Source organism: Colossoma macropomum, unplaced genomic scaffold, assembly GCF_904425465.1.
Source record: "Colossoma macropomum unplaced genomic scaffold, Colossoma_macropomum, whole genome shotgun sequence".
NCBI classification, from domain to species: domain Eukaryota; kingdom Metazoa; phylum Chordata; class Actinopteri; order Characiformes; family Serrasalmidae; genus Colossoma; species Colossoma macropomum.
The window spans coordinates 15,709,235-15,727,960 of record NW_023494784.1 but is presented as its reverse complement, the minus strand read 5'-3'; the positions used below and the strand labels follow the sequence as shown (position 1 = coordinate 15,727,960).

The following is an 18,726-nucleotide window of genomic DNA, read 5'->3' as shown; positions in this document are numbered from 1 at the left end:
AATCAGAACTGAGTTCATTTACACGTGTGATTCTTAAAGACACAGTAACAAAAACTTGTTATTGTTAAATTGTAATGGAAATATGAATTATGAGTTTTTTTGGTATATACATCCACACAAACATCATAAAAGAACAAAATAAAATATAGAAAATAGGATAAAGGCCCTTTAAATAGCACATAAAGAGCAGCCTCTCTTCTGTATAGTATCAACAAAATCCTTCCATGATTTCAAGAGTGAACAGTTGATTCAGTTCTCACACTACTTTCCCAGTGAAAACTTCTGGCTTGGCCAAAGTCACTGACAAGATTAGAAAAATGCTGCAAATTCTGGTTAGTCTGTGTGATAGAGTGGAACAATGCTTCACTGTGGCAGATGCTGTTACACGGACTGCCAACGAGCCGTCGTTTATCATCGTTATCACCAACGCCGGGCTGAGGAGGTGCTTGCTGACCATATTCGGCTTTAAAAGAAATACTATAGAATGTAAAGTCGAAACGACTGAAATAAAACTCTACTTTCTGAGCAACATGGATGTGGAAAAACTTCGTTCGTTTGTCTTACTGACCGTCTTACATGTAAAACAGCTGCTTCTCCTTAGTACTGAGCTCCATTTTCGTGAACGCGTTTAAGCCCCGCCCTTCAGAACGCCAGCCCTGAGATTTGCATATGAGACAGCTCGAAACTTGGATTACATTGGCCAAAGAAGGCGTCACTCAAGGGCGTGAGGGCGGGGCGTGGCTGCAGTTTGAGGCGGGGCTAGTGTCACTGTTGTGTTTTCTCGGTTCTTGTCGGCTCTGGCGCGTGTTGAAAACTCACCCAGTTTCCGCGGCAGCGCTGATGTCCGGCGGTCATACACAGGAGCAGCACTTCACCACACAGCACCGTCAGCTCTCACCGGCTGAGGTGACTGGAGAAGAGAAGAATGGTGTGGACAGCGTTGTTGGTCTGGACGCCTGGTCTCGCAGTGCCCGGCTCTCGGAAAGAGTCTTCTTCAACTTTGCCTCGCGTATTTAACAGCTAACAGGTTCTCTGCTGGCTGCTGTGAAAGCAGCATCTCTCTCTCTCCTGGTTCAGACTGCATGAGAGGAGACTTGTTGCACGACGAACCGAGGGCTGTTCTCGGGAGATTCTGAAGGCTTTAAACTCGCTTTTAAGATTTTGAACTCATTATTAAACACAGAATTTGATTGGTTCTCGTTCGTCCGCGCTGCCTGGACCCTTTAAGTTGTGTCAGTATGTGTGGAAGACTGTTCTCACTCTGACCGCCTCTCAGCTCAGTTAAGGAAACTGAACTAAGTCATTAGCGCAGAAAAGCCTCTTCCAGCAGATCTTGATCTTGGGATGATCCGGAGCCTCCGATTCCCTCCTAAGTCCGTGTCTGGTTTGTGGAGGACGCCAATCTGAACGCCACGCCACCTACAAGTTCACTGTGATCGTAGAAGAAAAGCCAGAAAGTTGGTTTTATTCTGAGGTATAGAGGCTCAGACTGGCAGTGATGTCTGACAGGGAGTGTGTGGGGGACGGTGTCTGTGGGGACGGAGCTCCGGACCTGGTGCCGCCCAGAATGAGCCGTGGAGGAAGGAGGAGTGGAGTGATTCTCCCGGGAGAGAGAGACCCGGAGACGGTGCTCCTGGAGACAGCCAAGGCAGCGCCCAGGAGGAGCAGCATCATCAAGGTAGAGGCGGGGGGATGGGGCTCCGGGAGGAGTAAACACGTGCATATTAATGTGAATTTTAATATTAATGCAAAATCTATGAGCCCATTTCAAAATACACTCTCAGCCATCCCCAATATCCACCAAATCGAGGGAGATTCTGGTAGGCTATTAAGGGTCATCCGGTACCACAATACACTTTAATAAATTCCTTGACCTCTTTCAGAGATTCAGGTGATGCTTACCAATGTGTTTCTTCTGACTCAGCAAAACTAAATGCTGTAAATAATCTAATTAAGTTACAATAGCCTAATTTTAGGGGGGATTGACTAAAAGAATGGCTTTATCATTTGTAACGTATAAAATGCATGTCTCCCATTACCAAGTAGCACTGTTCAGTGTGTGTTAACACAGTGTATCTTACCTAGAGCGGAATAGGATAGAATAGGAGTATGTAATAGAATAATAATAGCTCTATTACACTATTAATAGAATAATAGAATAAAATAGAATAAAAGTATGTTCCATAATCAAACAGGATAGAACGGTAATATGTTGTAGAATAGAATAGAATAGAGCAGTATAGAATAGAATAGGAGCGTGTGTCATAATACGATAGAATGAGAGAATGCCCCGTAATAGAATAGAATAGAATAGGTGCATATGCTATAATACAATAAAATTGAAAAGATTATGTCACATAATATAATTGAATAGAATATATTAGAAGATAATATAACAATAAAGTAGGAGTATGTCCCATAATAGAATATTATAGAATATGAGTGTGTCCCATAACAAAGTAGAACAGGAGTATGTCCTATTCTATTCTATTCTATTCTATTCTATTCTATTCTATTCTGATGGTCCATAATAACTGTATCCACCCTATTTGATATATTGATAGTCTACAAAATGCTCTTTACAGACCACAGCAGTAAAAGCTGGCAGGCTATGTGCAACAGGCACACCTGGGACTAAACTGTGTGATGACTAAGTGAATTGTTCAGTGAATTATCTTACTTCATCAAATGACTGACATTTGTGCAACATCCTATGATAGGATCACGCTGAAAAAATGCAGCCGTGCCTCACCCTGTTGAATTTTGATATTGTCTCAGAAATGTTTGACATCACCTTTCTCCTACAATGCCAACCTGATGAGGAAACATATGGTTTCATAAATCCATATGTCAATGTTAAAGGTCAGTAAGGCAGTTATGTATATGTAAATGAACAGTTTTCACTGCAGCAGAGTAGTCAGGCGTCAAGTAGCAGGATCATGAAGGATCATGAAGTTCCAGCTGATTCCAGGCACTTGTTCCCTTACTGCGGATATGCTTCCTGAAACTGTGTCTGACCTAAAATATAGTTAATGAGAGATGCCTACGTAACATATCTCGCATCTATGCCAGTATTATCATATTTATCATATTATATTTGTCATATTATCATATGATATCATATTTATTCATTTGACAGCAGCTTTCTACTATTAGATTATGCTTCCGCTCAGGTTGTGATTTGTGTTTGCTTTATGGTACTTTCAATCATTTTCCTTTCTGTTTTGCAAATTGTTGCTGTCATATTAAAACCTGTGTATATGTGTGTTTTTTAAAGCCATTTAAAAATGCCAGATGCACTTTATGTAAATGTTGAAATGTGTGAACATTTCATTATGAAAGCACCAATAAAAATTGCCCACAATTACTTGGAATAAATCATTCCATTTAAATGAGTCTTTCTATAAAGCTTTTATTTCTTACACTAGGTTATTTATGACAGCAACAGTGTCTATGGCGCACAAGAAGTCTTTTGAAAAAGAAAACAAACAAAAAAAAACCTTGAATGTACCTTGCACAACTCTCAGCCTGCTGAGCTTGTGTAGAGATGCTACAGTACACATTTCAATATACATTCTTAATTCAATAGAAACAATTTGTGCTGTGCTAGATTTTTTGCTATGAAAAATATTTGTGATATTAGACAATCTAACATACATTGAAATGGTTTCCACCATGAAAGTAAGAAGAAAACCTCTACCATATATACCTTCTATGTATTTAAATTTATTTGTGTTTTGAGAAAATTGCTTGTTTGTGGTAACTATGCGTTCACCACACTGCAACAAAGAACCTGTTAAGACAACTCAAAATTTCATGATGTATGAAGAATTTTGAGTTTTCTCAACAGCTGCTTTTATAGTCATCTTTACTAATGTTCATTTGTTTAACTAACCTAGGTTTGTTTGTTCATCTCAAATCATCTCATAAAACCCTGGTCTGCTGTGTAGAGAGCAGCAGTTTTATCCACTACACTTTACCAGCTGTAATCAGAATTTAAAAATGTGTTTCAGAATTATAATGTGTCCAATTTCTATTCCATGTTTTAATGGCCAAATAAACACATTCTATCCTTTTATGTTTTAGAAGGCTCTCTGATTGGTGGAGTTGGAACTCATTAATAAGTGGCACTAATAAAAAGAGGGGAAAATCATAGGCAGGAAAGACCTCAGCTAAGAGTGCTAACACACCACAAAACACGTTTGATTTCGGCTTTCGCTCTAACACTAGTCACTTGACTTTGCGCTCTCAGATATCCTCTTTAGCAGTACAGTACCAAGCACCACAGAAAAGGTGCGATTTAGACTTCTATCACTCTGACACCAGCTGCTAGGCTTTTGCTTTCTCAAACATTACTTTGCATCAAATCTTTATACTTGTAGAATTCAGAGTTAAGCCTGTGCTGTAGTGTGTGGCACTATTTGGGTCCATAAGTGGCTCGCTAATCTAAAATTAAGCTACAGATCCAAACGCCACTGAACAGGACAAGGTTGTCCCTTCAGTGCAAGTTGCTCAACTTCACACCCTCAGATTTGAATAATTATCATTTAAATATGTGTTGGTGCCTTAGTTAGCCAGAATTGAACATGCTCCGTGGTGGGCAGAGCTGTTATCATGCTAGCTAAGCTAATGCTAACTAGCGCCTCTCTTCTAGATAGGAACAGTGTTCTTCCCTTCTGGTCTTTAGAATGTGGTTTTTATAGCATTGTGGTTAACACCTCTGTCCTCTGCCGAGCAGACTGGGGCTTTATTCCCCGCCCAGGCGAGCTCATCATGTTGTGCCAATAAGCGCTCCAGGGGAAGACACCTAACACTACATTAGTTATCTCTGTAACATGATTAGACTGGAGGCTGTTCTGTATTAGAGTGTCTGGCAGTTTCCCTAGATGTAATGTAGGCTGAGGTCCTTTTTAAAAAAATAGAATTTAACCTTAATAAACTCAAATATTTTGCATCATGCCTTCATTATTTCTGTTTTCACAATGCAGGCAGTTGTCTTGGCAACTGGACTCTGACCAAAAGAGCTTTGGCACGTCTTACTTTACTTTACTTCAATATAGAAAAATAGAAAAATGTATATTTTTGTATAAAATGTATAAAAATGTTATTTCCAATAACCACAATACATATCGTATTGTGAAATGATATGTATCATTACACCCCTGCCTATACAAACTTTATGGAGAGCATTCTTCAGGGCTCAATGGAAAGGAGCACATCTTTCCTGTCTTCCACTCAGAAGCTAAGCTTTCACATGCCTGATAGGGTCTGTCTGAGACTAGGGGCAGGCAGGAAACGGCACTGGGTAATTGACAGATGGCAAAGAGGATGATGATGTCAGTGACAGGCACGGGGAAGCTGAAAGGGAGGGCAGCGTTCATGTGACTTGTCCCAGCTTGGGCCTTGGGTCGTCCTGTTCTAGATCTAGTGTATGAGTAATGCCCAGCCCAAGCCAAAGAGCCCAGCCCTTCTCAGATGGCATCCAGAGGCAGTATTGTTTCTGTGGTCAGGGATGCTTCCCTAGCAAATGGTGGCACAGGCAGAAGCATTTTCCTACAGGCTTGAGCAGTGTTGAAAGATCCTTTGAAGCTGTATGTTTTTTCAGAATTTCTTGTTAGAGGTCACTTGACCTGTTGCTTGATGAAATCACCAGTAAGTATTCAACGGTGAATGCATGAGCACACGTGACTGGGAACAAAATAGATCCCATGTTTTGCCTGTGACTATGAGGATATATTGTCCTTGTATCCTTGAGAAAAGTACTTTGACTGAACAGCTTCAGTCCGAGCCACAGTTGTGCAAAGGTGTAATTGAATGTTGCCCTAGAAAAGCATGATATCTCCTGTGAGCATAGAACGGATAATAACAACCGATTGATTTGTGCTCTCTTTGCCCTTGGTAAGGGTGGCCAAAGTCACCAGGATTAAAGTGCTGTATATCTGCTCTCAACTCTAATGTGGCCTTAGCTTTAGTGCGGTGATTTAAGTGTCATTGTGGCCCCTTATATCACCGCAGTAGATTGTACGAGGCTTCAGTGACCTGCTTTCCTAAATCACTTGTTTGCAAATCTTACAGAAGTGTACAGTAGCAATTTTTGAACTGTATGAAGAGGAACAATGAAATCACAACAATGTATAAGCTATATTGTGCATTGAATTGAGTAATACAAAGACGGCAGAACCCAGAAACTCTGTGGAGTGTATCTAGCTCAAATGAGATTCTGGGAGCAAGCTCTTTCTATTGGTGGCAACAAAACACACTGATATTCCCAACCCTCCAATTCTCAGAAACAATTATCTTTTCAATAATAACAAAAACATTTGATCTGCTTCTTTGAATTGATGTTCCTGCCCACAATCAGACTCTGCAATGTTGACTAGTAACGCATACATAGTAACACATGACAGTTTTTGATATTTTGGCTCAGGATGCTTGAAAAAATACCACTGCATTTTTTTATCATATGTGAATATATAGCATCTGAATTTGCATCCAAGTTTAATCTAAAAAAAAAAAATCTAAAATGGAAGAAAACTGTGTCTGTTGTATTCAGATGGCTGAATGAGGGAGTGAAATAGAGCAAATGATCAATCAAGATGTTATCAAGCTCCTTCCTGACACTCAAAAGAGAATATGAACATGCAACATTTCAGACCACCATATGGGTGAGTGGTTGGCCATAGTGGCCAAAGAGGTGTTGTGACTGGCAAACTGACAAAAGTGTCAGCACACTTAGCTTTGACTTTGATAGCTGTGGCTATTAGTTATCTTGTTGGCCAGCTAGCTAATGTTATGGGTTACTTGCATAAATTACCAGACATATATGTGAGTATATTGCCTAATTCCTGCAAAGTGGATTAGTTGGGTAACTAGGTATATGTAGCTAACAGAAAGTTGAAAAATGTTTCATAAGAAAATGTTTCAGGACACATACATCAAAACAAACACGAACATAAAAACTTGTAGGAAGTTGTCACAACTGTTGGAGGGAAACTTTCTGCCTTTAAATTAGTTCAGAAAACAAATTTGGGACTTAGTATGAAGCCTTGAGGGACACCTAGCTGCAGAGAGGTGCCTGAAAGGAGGGTGCACAAACAGCAGTAATGGGTCTGCCAGTCTCTAACTGAAACTCTGTATTGTGTATTTTAGACTGGCATACCAGCTTTTTAACTTTTCCTAAACTAACTGCTTTAAATTGTCTTCCTCACGCACACATACATGCACATTTCCCCTTCCAGACTCAGATAATTGCACATGCAGTGTCTGTTCCTCTCGTCCTCCTGTTGTTGTTTCATATAAGGAAAAGAACAAACATCAATCAGTGAATCTAATTTTAGTCAAAACAAAATTGAGGAGAGAGACAGCAAACAAATCGATTTCTGTCAAGAGGAGATGAAACATTTGATGTAACAGGTAATTTTTTTTTATTCTGCTCTGACGTAATCTTATTCTTATTAACCTTAACCTTATTTCTTATTAAAATGATGCTTCTTTTTGAAAGCGTTTCCCCCAAGTTTATCTTTTTTTTTTTTGCCACTAAGTTCTGAAAAGGAGAAGTCAAAAGTGTTATCCTCCATCAGCCCTATCTTGTTTTCACACTCTGTTCTCAGTCCTGGACAATGACTGTTTACAAAATGCTACTGGCTTCAGGTCAAGAATAATGACAATGTAACTGCTGTGACAGTTTGTGTCTCTTTGCAGTTGCGAGAGCTTTTGTGTTGTGTTGTGTTGTGTTATGTGTGTGTGTGTGTGTGCCCGTGTGCTGCAGGCTGGGTGTTGGCAGGGGCCAGAGTAACACTTCTGTCCTCTAGTGTCACTCAGCTACTGGTGCCACAGCGTACAGAGTGATGTCCTTGGTTACTCACACGAACGCTCACTGACGCACCGTGTTCTTCTCAGCCATCGTGACGGCATGCTGATCTGAGAGAAAGAGTGAATTATATACATGAAACATCACTGTGTGGCTGTGTTGTGCGGCAGGCCGTGGTTCAGAAACGTTAACCTGTGCCTGCAAGAGGAAGTGGAACCAGGCTTGTATGAGTCGATGCAAATGCTGAAGTTTTCTTTGTGTGTTTTGACCTGCGACTCTGGCTCGCCGTGTTTCCTGCAGTCTCTTACCTCATTAGTGCCTTTCTTTTTGCCTTTTTTTCTTTGTTTTCACTCTCTCTGACTTGCCATGTTTTGCAATCTGGACAAGAGTTTTGCATTGTATTGTAGAACTATTTGTACCAAAGCTTTTGTGAGGAACGGAGCCCAGACCAGATTGTACACACACATATGCGTGTGCACACACACCAATAGGCTAATGATCTCACAGCCTGGTCTGAGCTTTATAGCAAACCAGGCTGCCAGAGGTTTCTTTTTCTGTGTGTTTGATCTGTCCCTTTGTTAACGTCAGTAGTCATTTGAAAGATTGCGATGTCACGAGACAGTGCTATGTGATTTCGGCTTCTATGAGTTTTTTGCATTCTTTCCCACAGTGACTCTTCCTTTGGCTTACTGTTACATGAACGCTGAATATTTGAAAAACATCTGAAAGGCAGCAAAGTTTCACAGTGCTTGTAAAACAAACAATATAAAAAGTGCAATAACTTTTGCACAGTCCACATTTTATGTTTTATTTTTTCCAGTGTTGTCAAATTCAGCAAATGAACAGTAACTGTGCATTAGCTGTGTTTTCTGTAAAGGATGTGCAATTTCACTTTTGCATACAACTGAATATCTTAAGGCATAATTAGACTAAGGATGTGCATTATGACTATTTTTAATATTATGAGTATTTGTAAGAGTTAATGTACAGGTATCTGATTAACCACAGATAAGAGAAAAGCAAAAAAATCTGACTTTAGGGCTGTAGGATTACATTTTTAGGCATTAGCGCTGGTGTTCAGAGGTTAAAAAAGCAGACATGCATACGTTAAAAACCTGTTTTATTAATTCAAAACTAACCAAACAAAAAGGCAGGTTTGCGTGTCAGATGAGTAACTGCTTCTTTACATCTACAGCTAAGAGGTTAATGCTACAGTTAATTGATACTGTTGGATGCTGGTGAGCACTCGTCTTCCACACAACGTGTTTTCTTCTCAGTGGACGATGTGCCAACATGTTAGTCTTTCAGAGAAATGTAATTCATTGTTTAGTTGCCTAGCTAACATCAACCCGAGAAAAAGCCACGCCAAAAAAGCCACGCCAGAGCCAGTTTGAAGCCCATTATCACATCTACATCCTCATTTCACTTCCCAAGGACCCTTGGGCTGAGCTAGCATGTTAGCACGTTTTCATTATTATGCAGGCGCTCCCGGAGCTCTATGTGCCTGAATATATATGTATATATATATATATATATATATATATATATATATATATATATATATATATATATATATATATATATGATTCATCCAATAACGTTGCGAAAATTGTGACCAGAAACCAAAGAAAGTAAGAACAGCAGGTGATGTATGATTAGATGCCACACTGGCGGCTTCATGTTAAAGCACACGTTTTGTAGCAGTGTAATATAGTGCACTTACTTGCTAGTACAAGCAAAACTCACTTTCTACAATGCTGTGAGAACTAAAAAAATCTGTATTTCCTTGAATTGTTGGCATGTATATTTTCTCCTTGTAATGAAAACGCACTGACTACTCGAATAGCGATACTGGCACCTCAAACGGCTACCCAAGCGCTCACTGTGCTGTACTATGGGTTGCCAGGAGCAGGATTAAGAAATGCTGATTTAGACCAATTACAAAGAGCCTGTAAACAACAACAACCAGTTTATAGTAGCTGATTGGAAGTCAGCCAATTATGAAATTTTTATTTATTTATTTATTTTTTTTTATTAAATACTGAAAAAAATCTTCAGCTTTTTTTTTAGAAATGTGATTGCTTTTCTGATATTCTTTGTCCATTACAACTTGTCCGACAAATAAATAAATATTGTGATAACTTGGATGTATTATGGTGTTTGTTTTTGCTATATTAACTACCCATGGCTTGGACACCAAATAGCATGGATGATTTATTCAGAGATGAATTAAAAAAGAGAGAGATGGAGGGAGTGGGGTGGGAAAAGAGCTTTATCTGCATTTGGTTTCCTGTTTAGTAACACCCTACTCACAGCTGATGATGTGCATGTCTGGTGCGAGTGCTCACGTTGACTGCGCTGCTTAATCTATCTGAAAGTCTGTTATTGTAAGGGCCCTGCTGGGGTCACCAAAGGGAAGACTTGTCTAAACAAAAAGAAGGGAAGAGTGCTGGAAAAGAAGAGACAGTGTAGTCAGCTCAGAACTTAGAGCAACTCTGAGAAGTTTGAAGTAGGGTGTGGAAAGGGGGCAGGAAGTTTAGTGTAGCAAAGATAGAAGACTGCAAAAAATGAAAGGTGAAAGAGTGAGATCACAGATGGCCTTGTTGAGGGAGAGTAGAGATGGAAGGTTTGTTGATTGTAGGTTTTGTCATCTTCAGTGGAACACATTTTACCTGTGGCTGGAGCTTAGAATGAACCAGATGAACCTCTGGCAAAGCAAGGCCTGGAGGAAAGTGACCACACACACACATGGGCTCACAAATCCAAGGCGCCTGCACATTAAAATCTAATCCATTCTTGTTTTTGTTATCTCACTGTGCCCTTAAAGGCATGCCCTCCTGCTGACAGCATGAACAACTAAGTCAGCAGCTCTTCCTATACTCCAGCGTAATGATCGCTAGGATTAAGCTGTCATCTCCTAAGTCTGCTGGGCTTGGCCGCTCCAGCCTGCAGTTTGTCAGAGCCTTTTCCCAGCACTGCCAGGCCCGGCACACACTGGGTAAGCACCTTGGCTCTGTCTCTTACATAGCTATAGCTATGGACTTCGAACACTCCTGTGGTTATATCATGCAGTGGACCTTAATGTTAAAGGGATGCACATTTTTACCCTTAGCCTAAATGAAGTAGATCAGCTTTATGACATGTTTAGTGTTTAGTGTAGCAAAGTTTGCTACTTTAGTTTTGCACTGGAGGTACAAGAATGTAGCTAACAAGTAATGGAAGCTTAGCCACGAGTTCAGCACTGTAGAAACTGTAGGTCTTTGCTTTAATCTGTACATGAGTTACTCATGACTGATTTAAATAACATAAACTAAAAGCTAGGGAATGCAAATACACTGGGGAAGAGAACAACTTCTGGTTGCATTAAGCTTCTTCAGTGATAAACGTGTCTGATGGAAGATATACATGGACCTGCAGGATGTGGTTGTATAACAGATAAAGTGCCCATATCACAGTAAACCAAATTTCCCATAGATATTTGAAGTAATATGTAAACATTGTTAAATGTGCCATTTCTCATGTACTCAGTCCAAACAGCCCATATATGGAAAAATGGCTTGTTTTGAATTTATTTTTTCTGTGATCTTATTAACATGTATAATATGTACATATGTACGTATAACTACATGGACAAAAGTATTGGGACACCTACACATTACATCTGCAGGAGCTTTTATGACATCCAACTCTAAATCCATAGGCAGTAATATGGAGTTGTTCCCCCATCTGCAGCTATAACAGCTTCCACTCTTCTGGGAAGCTTTCTACCTAGATTTGGAGTGTGTCTGTGGGAGTTTTTGCCCATTCATCCAGAAGAGCATTTGTGAGGTCAGACACTGATGTTGGACGAGAGGGCCTGGCTCACAATCTCTGTTTTAGTTAATCCCAGAGGTGTTTGATGGGGTTGAGGTCAGGGCTCTCTGCAGTTCAGTCAAGTTCTTTCACACCAAACTCACCCAACCATGCCTTAATGGACCTTGCTTTGTGCACTGGGGCTCAGTCATGCTGGAACAGAAAAAGCCTTTCCCAAACTGTTCCCAAAAAGTTGAAAGCATACAATTTTCCAAAGTGTCTTGGTTTGCTGAAGCATAAAGATTTCCCCTCACTGGAACTAAGGGGCCTAGACCAGCCACTGAAAAACAGCCCCATAGCATTATCCCTCCTCCACCAAACATTACAGTTGGCACAATGCAGTCAGGCAGGTAATGTTCTCCTGGCATTTGCCAAACCCATTTATATTGACGTTCTAAGAAGTGTTTCAGCACAGAGTACTTTTCAAATGAGGTGCAGTACAGGGCAGTCAATCGGAACAGAGATCATTTATCTTATATCAATCTTAAAGGCACAATAACAAACACAGCCTGCTTATTTGTCAGGTATAAAGAGAGGTTGGAAAATGGTCGTGTACATGAAGCTATGCAAAAGTGGACCCCAGGGGAAAAAATAAAATGTAGTAAAAATGGGAGATATTTTTCCTACCTCAACATTGGTTGTAAAGATTTCAATATATACCAAACATAGCAAAAAACAAGACATTTCAAACTATCACTGATATGCTCATCTTTTAGAATCTTTTTTGGAAGGCAGTAGATTTGCTGTCTTTTCTGTAAACCACTGTTAATCAAGTGATTTTGTACAAATAAGACATTTTAAGCATATAAAAATGTACAGTGTGCACATAGCATAACTAAATCAGCACATACTTGCACCAAACTGCATTGTATTGTGTTAAGTAATCTCAAATAGACTTGCTTTTGTGGTTTCTAAAGCTGGCAGCATACTTCAAATGATGAAAGAACTAAAATAAATCAAACTATCTTTGAATTGTTGCAAGTATACTTAAAAAAAATTGTACATCTCAGCACCACTAGAAGCTCTGTGCAGTGACACAGGCAACGGTGTGACATCATGTTGACCAGTTGCTGTCACAGGGAGGTCTCAGAACAAATGACGCAGTGATTAGGAGTTCGGTTCAGTAAGTGGGACACACTGCACCAGATGAACTCAAACCACCGGGTCGTTTTGAGCAAGAAGACATTGTTTTGTATCCAAACGTCATTTAATTTGAAGTACACAGCCTGCTTAACGCTTTAACAGGTTGTATATCTATAACAACTGATCTGTCTTATGTATAAGGGTTTAGGGCCTTATGACTGATTTTGATTAACCATGGGGTAGGAAAAAATAACAAACAAACAAAACAAACAAACAAACCAAAGTAATTTGGGGCTGTAGGTTTTTTTTAGGCCTTTTTAGATAACAGCCCTAGTGTTAAGAGATAAAACCATTTACTAGCACAAACAGTAGCTAGCCTAGTTAGTTAGCGATAAAGGCACGCAGAGAGCATAATATAGCTCCCCCTCTCTGGTGGGTAGGGTGGCCCTCCCTCTCCCCATCTCCCAGCTCGATGCTAGCCAACGCGGGCAACTGTTTGCTAATGTAACAGAATCGGTAGTAAACGTTCTCCTCCATGCACTTTGAGAAATTTTATTGTTGCTTCCATAGCTGCAGCTAGAAAAAACACGGTGGCGCTTCACGTTTCTTGGAGGAAGCTCGTCTTAGCCTTCACACGCCCAGCTTGGTAGCATCATGTAATAGCCATCTTGAAGCCTGAATTTTGTCTGTATATTTGTCAGTTTTGTCCAAATAACAGTATGGAATGCACTATCAGAACCCACACTAGCAAGTCTCGGAGATGTCTTAACTTGGAGCTACAAGGTGATGATTTTGGCCTTGTAGCTCCAGTGGAAAACTGAAGAAGCAAACTTCAGACACCGAAAAAGTCCTAGCTGATTATCTGCATTTGGGACAAGGGGAACGTTGTATACATTAGATTTTTTGCCAAACTATCACTTTAAGTGATTTGTGCATGTAAAGGGCAAGTCGGAGCCTCGCATAAAGGGAGGAATGTAATCTCCCTGTCTGAGTGCAGTGACATCACTGCAGCTCGCCATGGAAATCCCTGGCTCGACAACAGACTGCCATAGCAACCGGCTCGTCACCCCCACCCAAAAGTTCAGCAGCAAGTAAGAGCTGTGCTTCAGCATGGCATGAGGAAAGGCATGAGCAAGTTCTGCACTCTTTGTTTTTGCTCCAAGCATGTTGTAAGAGGAGCAGATGTCTTTGAGAGTGCGAGGTTTAGTTTGGAGGAATTACAGCAGGAACTCTTAAGCACCATAGCACTTCACACATCTGCACCCCATCAATAGATCCCAACAAGAGGACAGACAGACTAACAAGAACCGCTCTCTCGCTTTCACTCTCTTTCTCATCTCACTCAGCCTCAAAGATCAACATGAGCCGAATGCTCCCAGTTTGGTGATGTTGTTCTTTCCCTGTTTTTCAGTTGTACGTTAAGACTCAAAAGAGACAACGTTCAGGCTTTAAGATGGCTGATACTTCTATTCTTAGCCATGTGAGGTCCTTTTGTCCATGTTTTATAGATAACAGTATGTCATACAGTGTCAAAACCACAAGTCTATTTGAGATTACTCAACAACTACATGCAGTTTGAAGCTATTTTGTGCAGCACAAGCATCAGTTACATTAGCGTAACATCTGAGTATAGTACGCCCCTTCTTATGTTATCAATGCACAAATACACAGAGATTAAGCTGTAAGACTGCTACGCTAGATGTAACTTAAAATATTAATTCAAACAAATATGACTTACATTAATCTGTTTGTGTTTTTTATGTGGTTGGTGATTTATAAAAAAGAGGAACCGTGGGATGTTTATGAGACGTATGTACTGGCATATTAAATTAATGTAGCTGTGGCCCTGTTTATACATGGTGTTAGCATCCATCTCGAGTGATCTGATCGAAAGTGGGCAATGAGATGTATAGCTGTTTACTTTGTAGTTCTGCAGTTAAAGACTGTAGTACATCTGTTTCTCTACATACTTTGTTAGCCCACTTTTAGCCTGTTCTTCAATGGTCAGGACCCCCACAGGACCACCACAGAGCAGGTATCATTTGTGTGGTGGATCATTCTCCGTACTGCAGTGACACTGACGTGATGGTGACTGTTTAACATTATATCAATAATTTTTATGTACATATATAATTATTGATATAATTGATACAAATTTTTGCTCATACCACCCACTATGTGAGTTAATGCCAGGTGTAAATGGGGCCTATGAAAAGGCAGAAAGGGTAAGTGGGATAAACACACTGCCCAAGATAGGCCCATTATTCTCTATTGCTGTCAGTAATGATATTGTGCATCAAAATGTTAAGAAAACATTGTCTGCTTGGCGAAGCTGCTGATACTTCTACTAATGCTGAGGGCAATTGTGGAGGTTGTGTTGGGTGTGAAATTGCTCTGCTAGTACATAAGCATGTATTACTGTGTGTAGGCGTTTAAACTGAAACCTCTACTGAGTTAATAGTCTTTTATGTTTTTGTACCATAGTGATATTGTGTCTATGAGGATTTTGCACTATTGTTTCACGACTTGCTGAACTCTCGTCTCAGATTAAGAGGCCTCGGTCCAAAAGCTTTGTAAACAGGAGAGACTTGATATACCACTGGACTTAAAACTGGTGCAAAACTAAAAAAACAAACTTCAGACAACACACGTCTTGGCTAATCGACTATGTTTGAGGTAAGGGTTAATTGTGTAAATTAGATTTTTTTATCGAACTGTTGCTTTAATGCTGAGACTGTCAGAAACAGAAGAGAACCTGCAGAAACAGCAGAGATTCCTGGAAGCAGTGTGAGTAACAGGATTACACTCCTAATCGCCTCTGCGTCCCCTCCGCCACTCAACCTTTGAAAAGACTTCTGACATGCCAGAGAGAAAGAGAGAGAATTAGAGGAAGATGGAAAAGGAAGAATGACATTTTGAGAGAGTAGAGAGGCTTCATGTCTCTTGGTGGAGTTAGGAGAAGGGAATTAATTGTGTATATGTATGAGTTCATACAGTGGTAGTGTCTGGATGGGTGCATATACTTCTCCAAACTTATGTGTGTTATGCATTCCCCATAAACTGTATAATTAAAGGATCTAAAAATCTATTTTATAATGGAAGTCATTATATTCTTTATGAACATTGATATAGTTACTAACTTAATGCAATATATTACAAGCCAATATAGCCTAATGCTGTAAAAATCATGATCATGTTATAATAGTGTTATTTTACACCAGCGCATTCATTTACACTACAGTTTAAAAGTTTGGAATCACTTTTCATATTAATAATTATTATTCAGTATAAATGTTATTAAGTGATAAACTGTAATTATCTTTTTCTGGTAACTTAAACAGAGATATTTGGCCATCATGCATAAAGAATGCAATTTAGACGGAGAATTACCAGTCCAGATTTTAGAACATGCTGATTAGCTCACTGAACAAAGTATGAAGTTTAGTATTGATTTTGTCAGTATTTATTAGTATTAAGACAGTTCAGTAAATACCATAAAGGTATTAAATGTCGTTACCCAGCCTAGAAGTTGGCAAGATAAAAATGTTTATTAATATCATGATACATTACATCACATAATATCATAGTAGCCTTTTCTGAGTGTATTGTGGATATTGCCAGTACTTAAAGAACACTGACAACGGCCTACCTCATTATAGAGATGACATAATTAGTCCTGTTTAATTGGATTAGTACAGTGGACTGGTTCCACACACAACTGGTTCCAAATTAATAGCCATGATATTTAAATATCGTAGGATTATTAACCCTGATACTGTGTACTGAGAAAAAGTATTGTGATTAAGGTGTGAAATACAGAGCATCTGGGCAGGTCTGAAAGTGAACCTATTACATTATGCCGTCCATTAGGGAAAAATAAACACTTAAATACAAATTCAAGGGAAGGTCATTGTTTAGCTGTTTCACCCACAATCAGAGAACTTCTGTCTTTAGTTTTCTCAACTAAATGGAGCTGCAGCACTGGTCTGCCTCAGGGGGGCGCTGTATCAAACTGGTTCACCCAGTTGATCCTTCATTGCCTAGCAACTGTAACTATGCCTGGGATACCTCTGAAAAACTTGCCTAATTAGCAAAGAGATTGGTGTAAGATCTCGGTGTAAGACTTTGGTTAATGTATGGAAGAGAATATTACCAAACTAGAACAGAGCATTTCCAAAAGAGGGCTTGTTAAACCAAACATTTTGCTACTATTGAAGCTATCACCAGCGCAGCTATGGTGAGTGAGTAGCCAGCCAACATGGGACCCCCTGAATACCAGGTGGTATTTTGATTGTGATGTGATGTTTTTTCACATATCCCACTCCTTACCCAGCCCTACTTATACCCATATATATGCTCCAATACACTAGAGAGTTTGTAGCCTACAAAAGCCAAGACAGCCAGTTTCAGCAGGTTCAGCTTTCTCAAGCAGATCTTGACCTCACAGGTCTTAACCAGAATCTGCAGAAGGTCATTATGCAATTTAGTGCTGTCACTCAGATGTTCCCAGATGTGCCTGTTGGCCAAACCCATAAAATCAGAAATCACTGCGTTCTCCTGGAGTTTAAAACCCGCTTTAGACTCCACCTACTCTGAGGAGCTCGGGAAGGCCGAGGCTCAGCACGATTGATGGTGCAAACTTGAAGACAGTAGGAAAACAGGCAGAGGCAATGAATAACTCACTGAATAGCTTCATGTCTTGTCAGCTCCTCAGTTATCGCTCTTTAAATAGCTGTAATCATTTCCATCTGCCTCGCAGTGTTCAAAATCAAACCCTCGAGAGGGCCGCGCTGCTGAAAAACCCACCTCTGTCTCCATAACAACAAACTGTTGACTGTTACATCAGATAAATCACAGTTTAACTGGCCACGCTGATTAAACTGCTGAAGGAGCAGCTCAGGATTTCACTTCGACTTCAAACTGGCATCTCGTGTTTCTCATGGCAGCCTGCTCTTCTCCCTGTTTCCAGTCCTCTGCTCCTGTGTTGTGGAGGTCTCTCGTTTCCTCACTGCGCTCTCTGTCTGCCGCTGAAGCTCCACAGACACGCAGTAGGCATTTCCTGTGCGGCACGGGGAGCGAGCAGTGACCTCATGACCTTTGACCTTGTGGAAAAAAAAGCAAAAATAGGAAATATATTTTTATTTCTCTCTCAGTATCTCTCTCTCTCTCTCTCTCGTGTATCTCTTTCTTTTTCTCTCTCCTGTCTGTCATTCTCTCTCTCCTGACTTTCTTTCTCTCTTTCTTTTTCATTCTCTCCCTCTCTCTTTTTGTTCTCTCTTTTTTCTTTCTTTTTCGTTCTCTCTCCCTCTTTTTTATTCTATCTATTTTCTCTTTCTTTTTCATTCTCTCTCTCTCTCTCTCTCTCTCTCTGTCTTTTGTGTATCTCTGTCTTTCTCTTTCCTGTCTGTGTTTGTCATTCACTCTCTCCTGACTTTGTCTCTGTATCTCTGTCTGTCTCTTTTTCATTCCCCCCTCACTTTCTTCTTATTTTTTGGTCTCTCCTTTCTCTTTATTCTTCATTTTCTCTCCCTCTCTCTCTGTTTTCATTCTCTGTTGTTTTTCTCTTTTTTATTCTCTCTCTCTCTTCCTTTTTTCATTCTGTCTCTCTATCTCTCTCTCTCTTCCTTTTTCATTCTTTTTCTTTTTCATTCTCTCTCTCTCTCTTTCTCTCTCTCTCTCTCTCTCTCTCTCTCTCTCTCTCTCTCCCTCTGAATGGATCCCTTTGTTCTTATGATCATTGCTTTCTGAGATCAGTCCTGCACCGCCTCTGGAGTTTTTAATTGACACATTGGAAGTTGCCACAGCCAGTGAACACAGTTTTATCTCTGTTAATCTCCCGCTCTCCCTCCCTCTGCTTTTCCTCTTTTTTCCTGCCTGCTCCCCCTGCTGACATCTCACTAAAGCAAGTCAGACACGGAGACACTGATGACCGGCGAGTGGACAGGCGAGCAGATGCGGAGCAGACAGGAGAGCAGACAAAC

The 18,726-nt window shown here is 40.1% G+C and overlaps 1 protein-coding gene across 1 annotated transcript in view; it reads left to right on the top strand.

The window, feature by feature from the left end:
* Positions 1-769: 769 nt before the first annotated feature.
* The window catches only part of plcl1 (phospholipase C like 1), a 98,977-nt gene continuing 81,020 nt past the window's right edge, over positions 770-18,726 (top strand). The window contains exon 1 of the mRNA XM_036576423.1: positions 770-1,678. Within this exon, the coding sequence (XP_036432316.1) occupies positions 1,499-1,678 (180 nt within the window). The 5' untranslated portion in view covers positions 770-1,498. The remainder of the gene's footprint in view (positions 1,679-18,726) is intronic.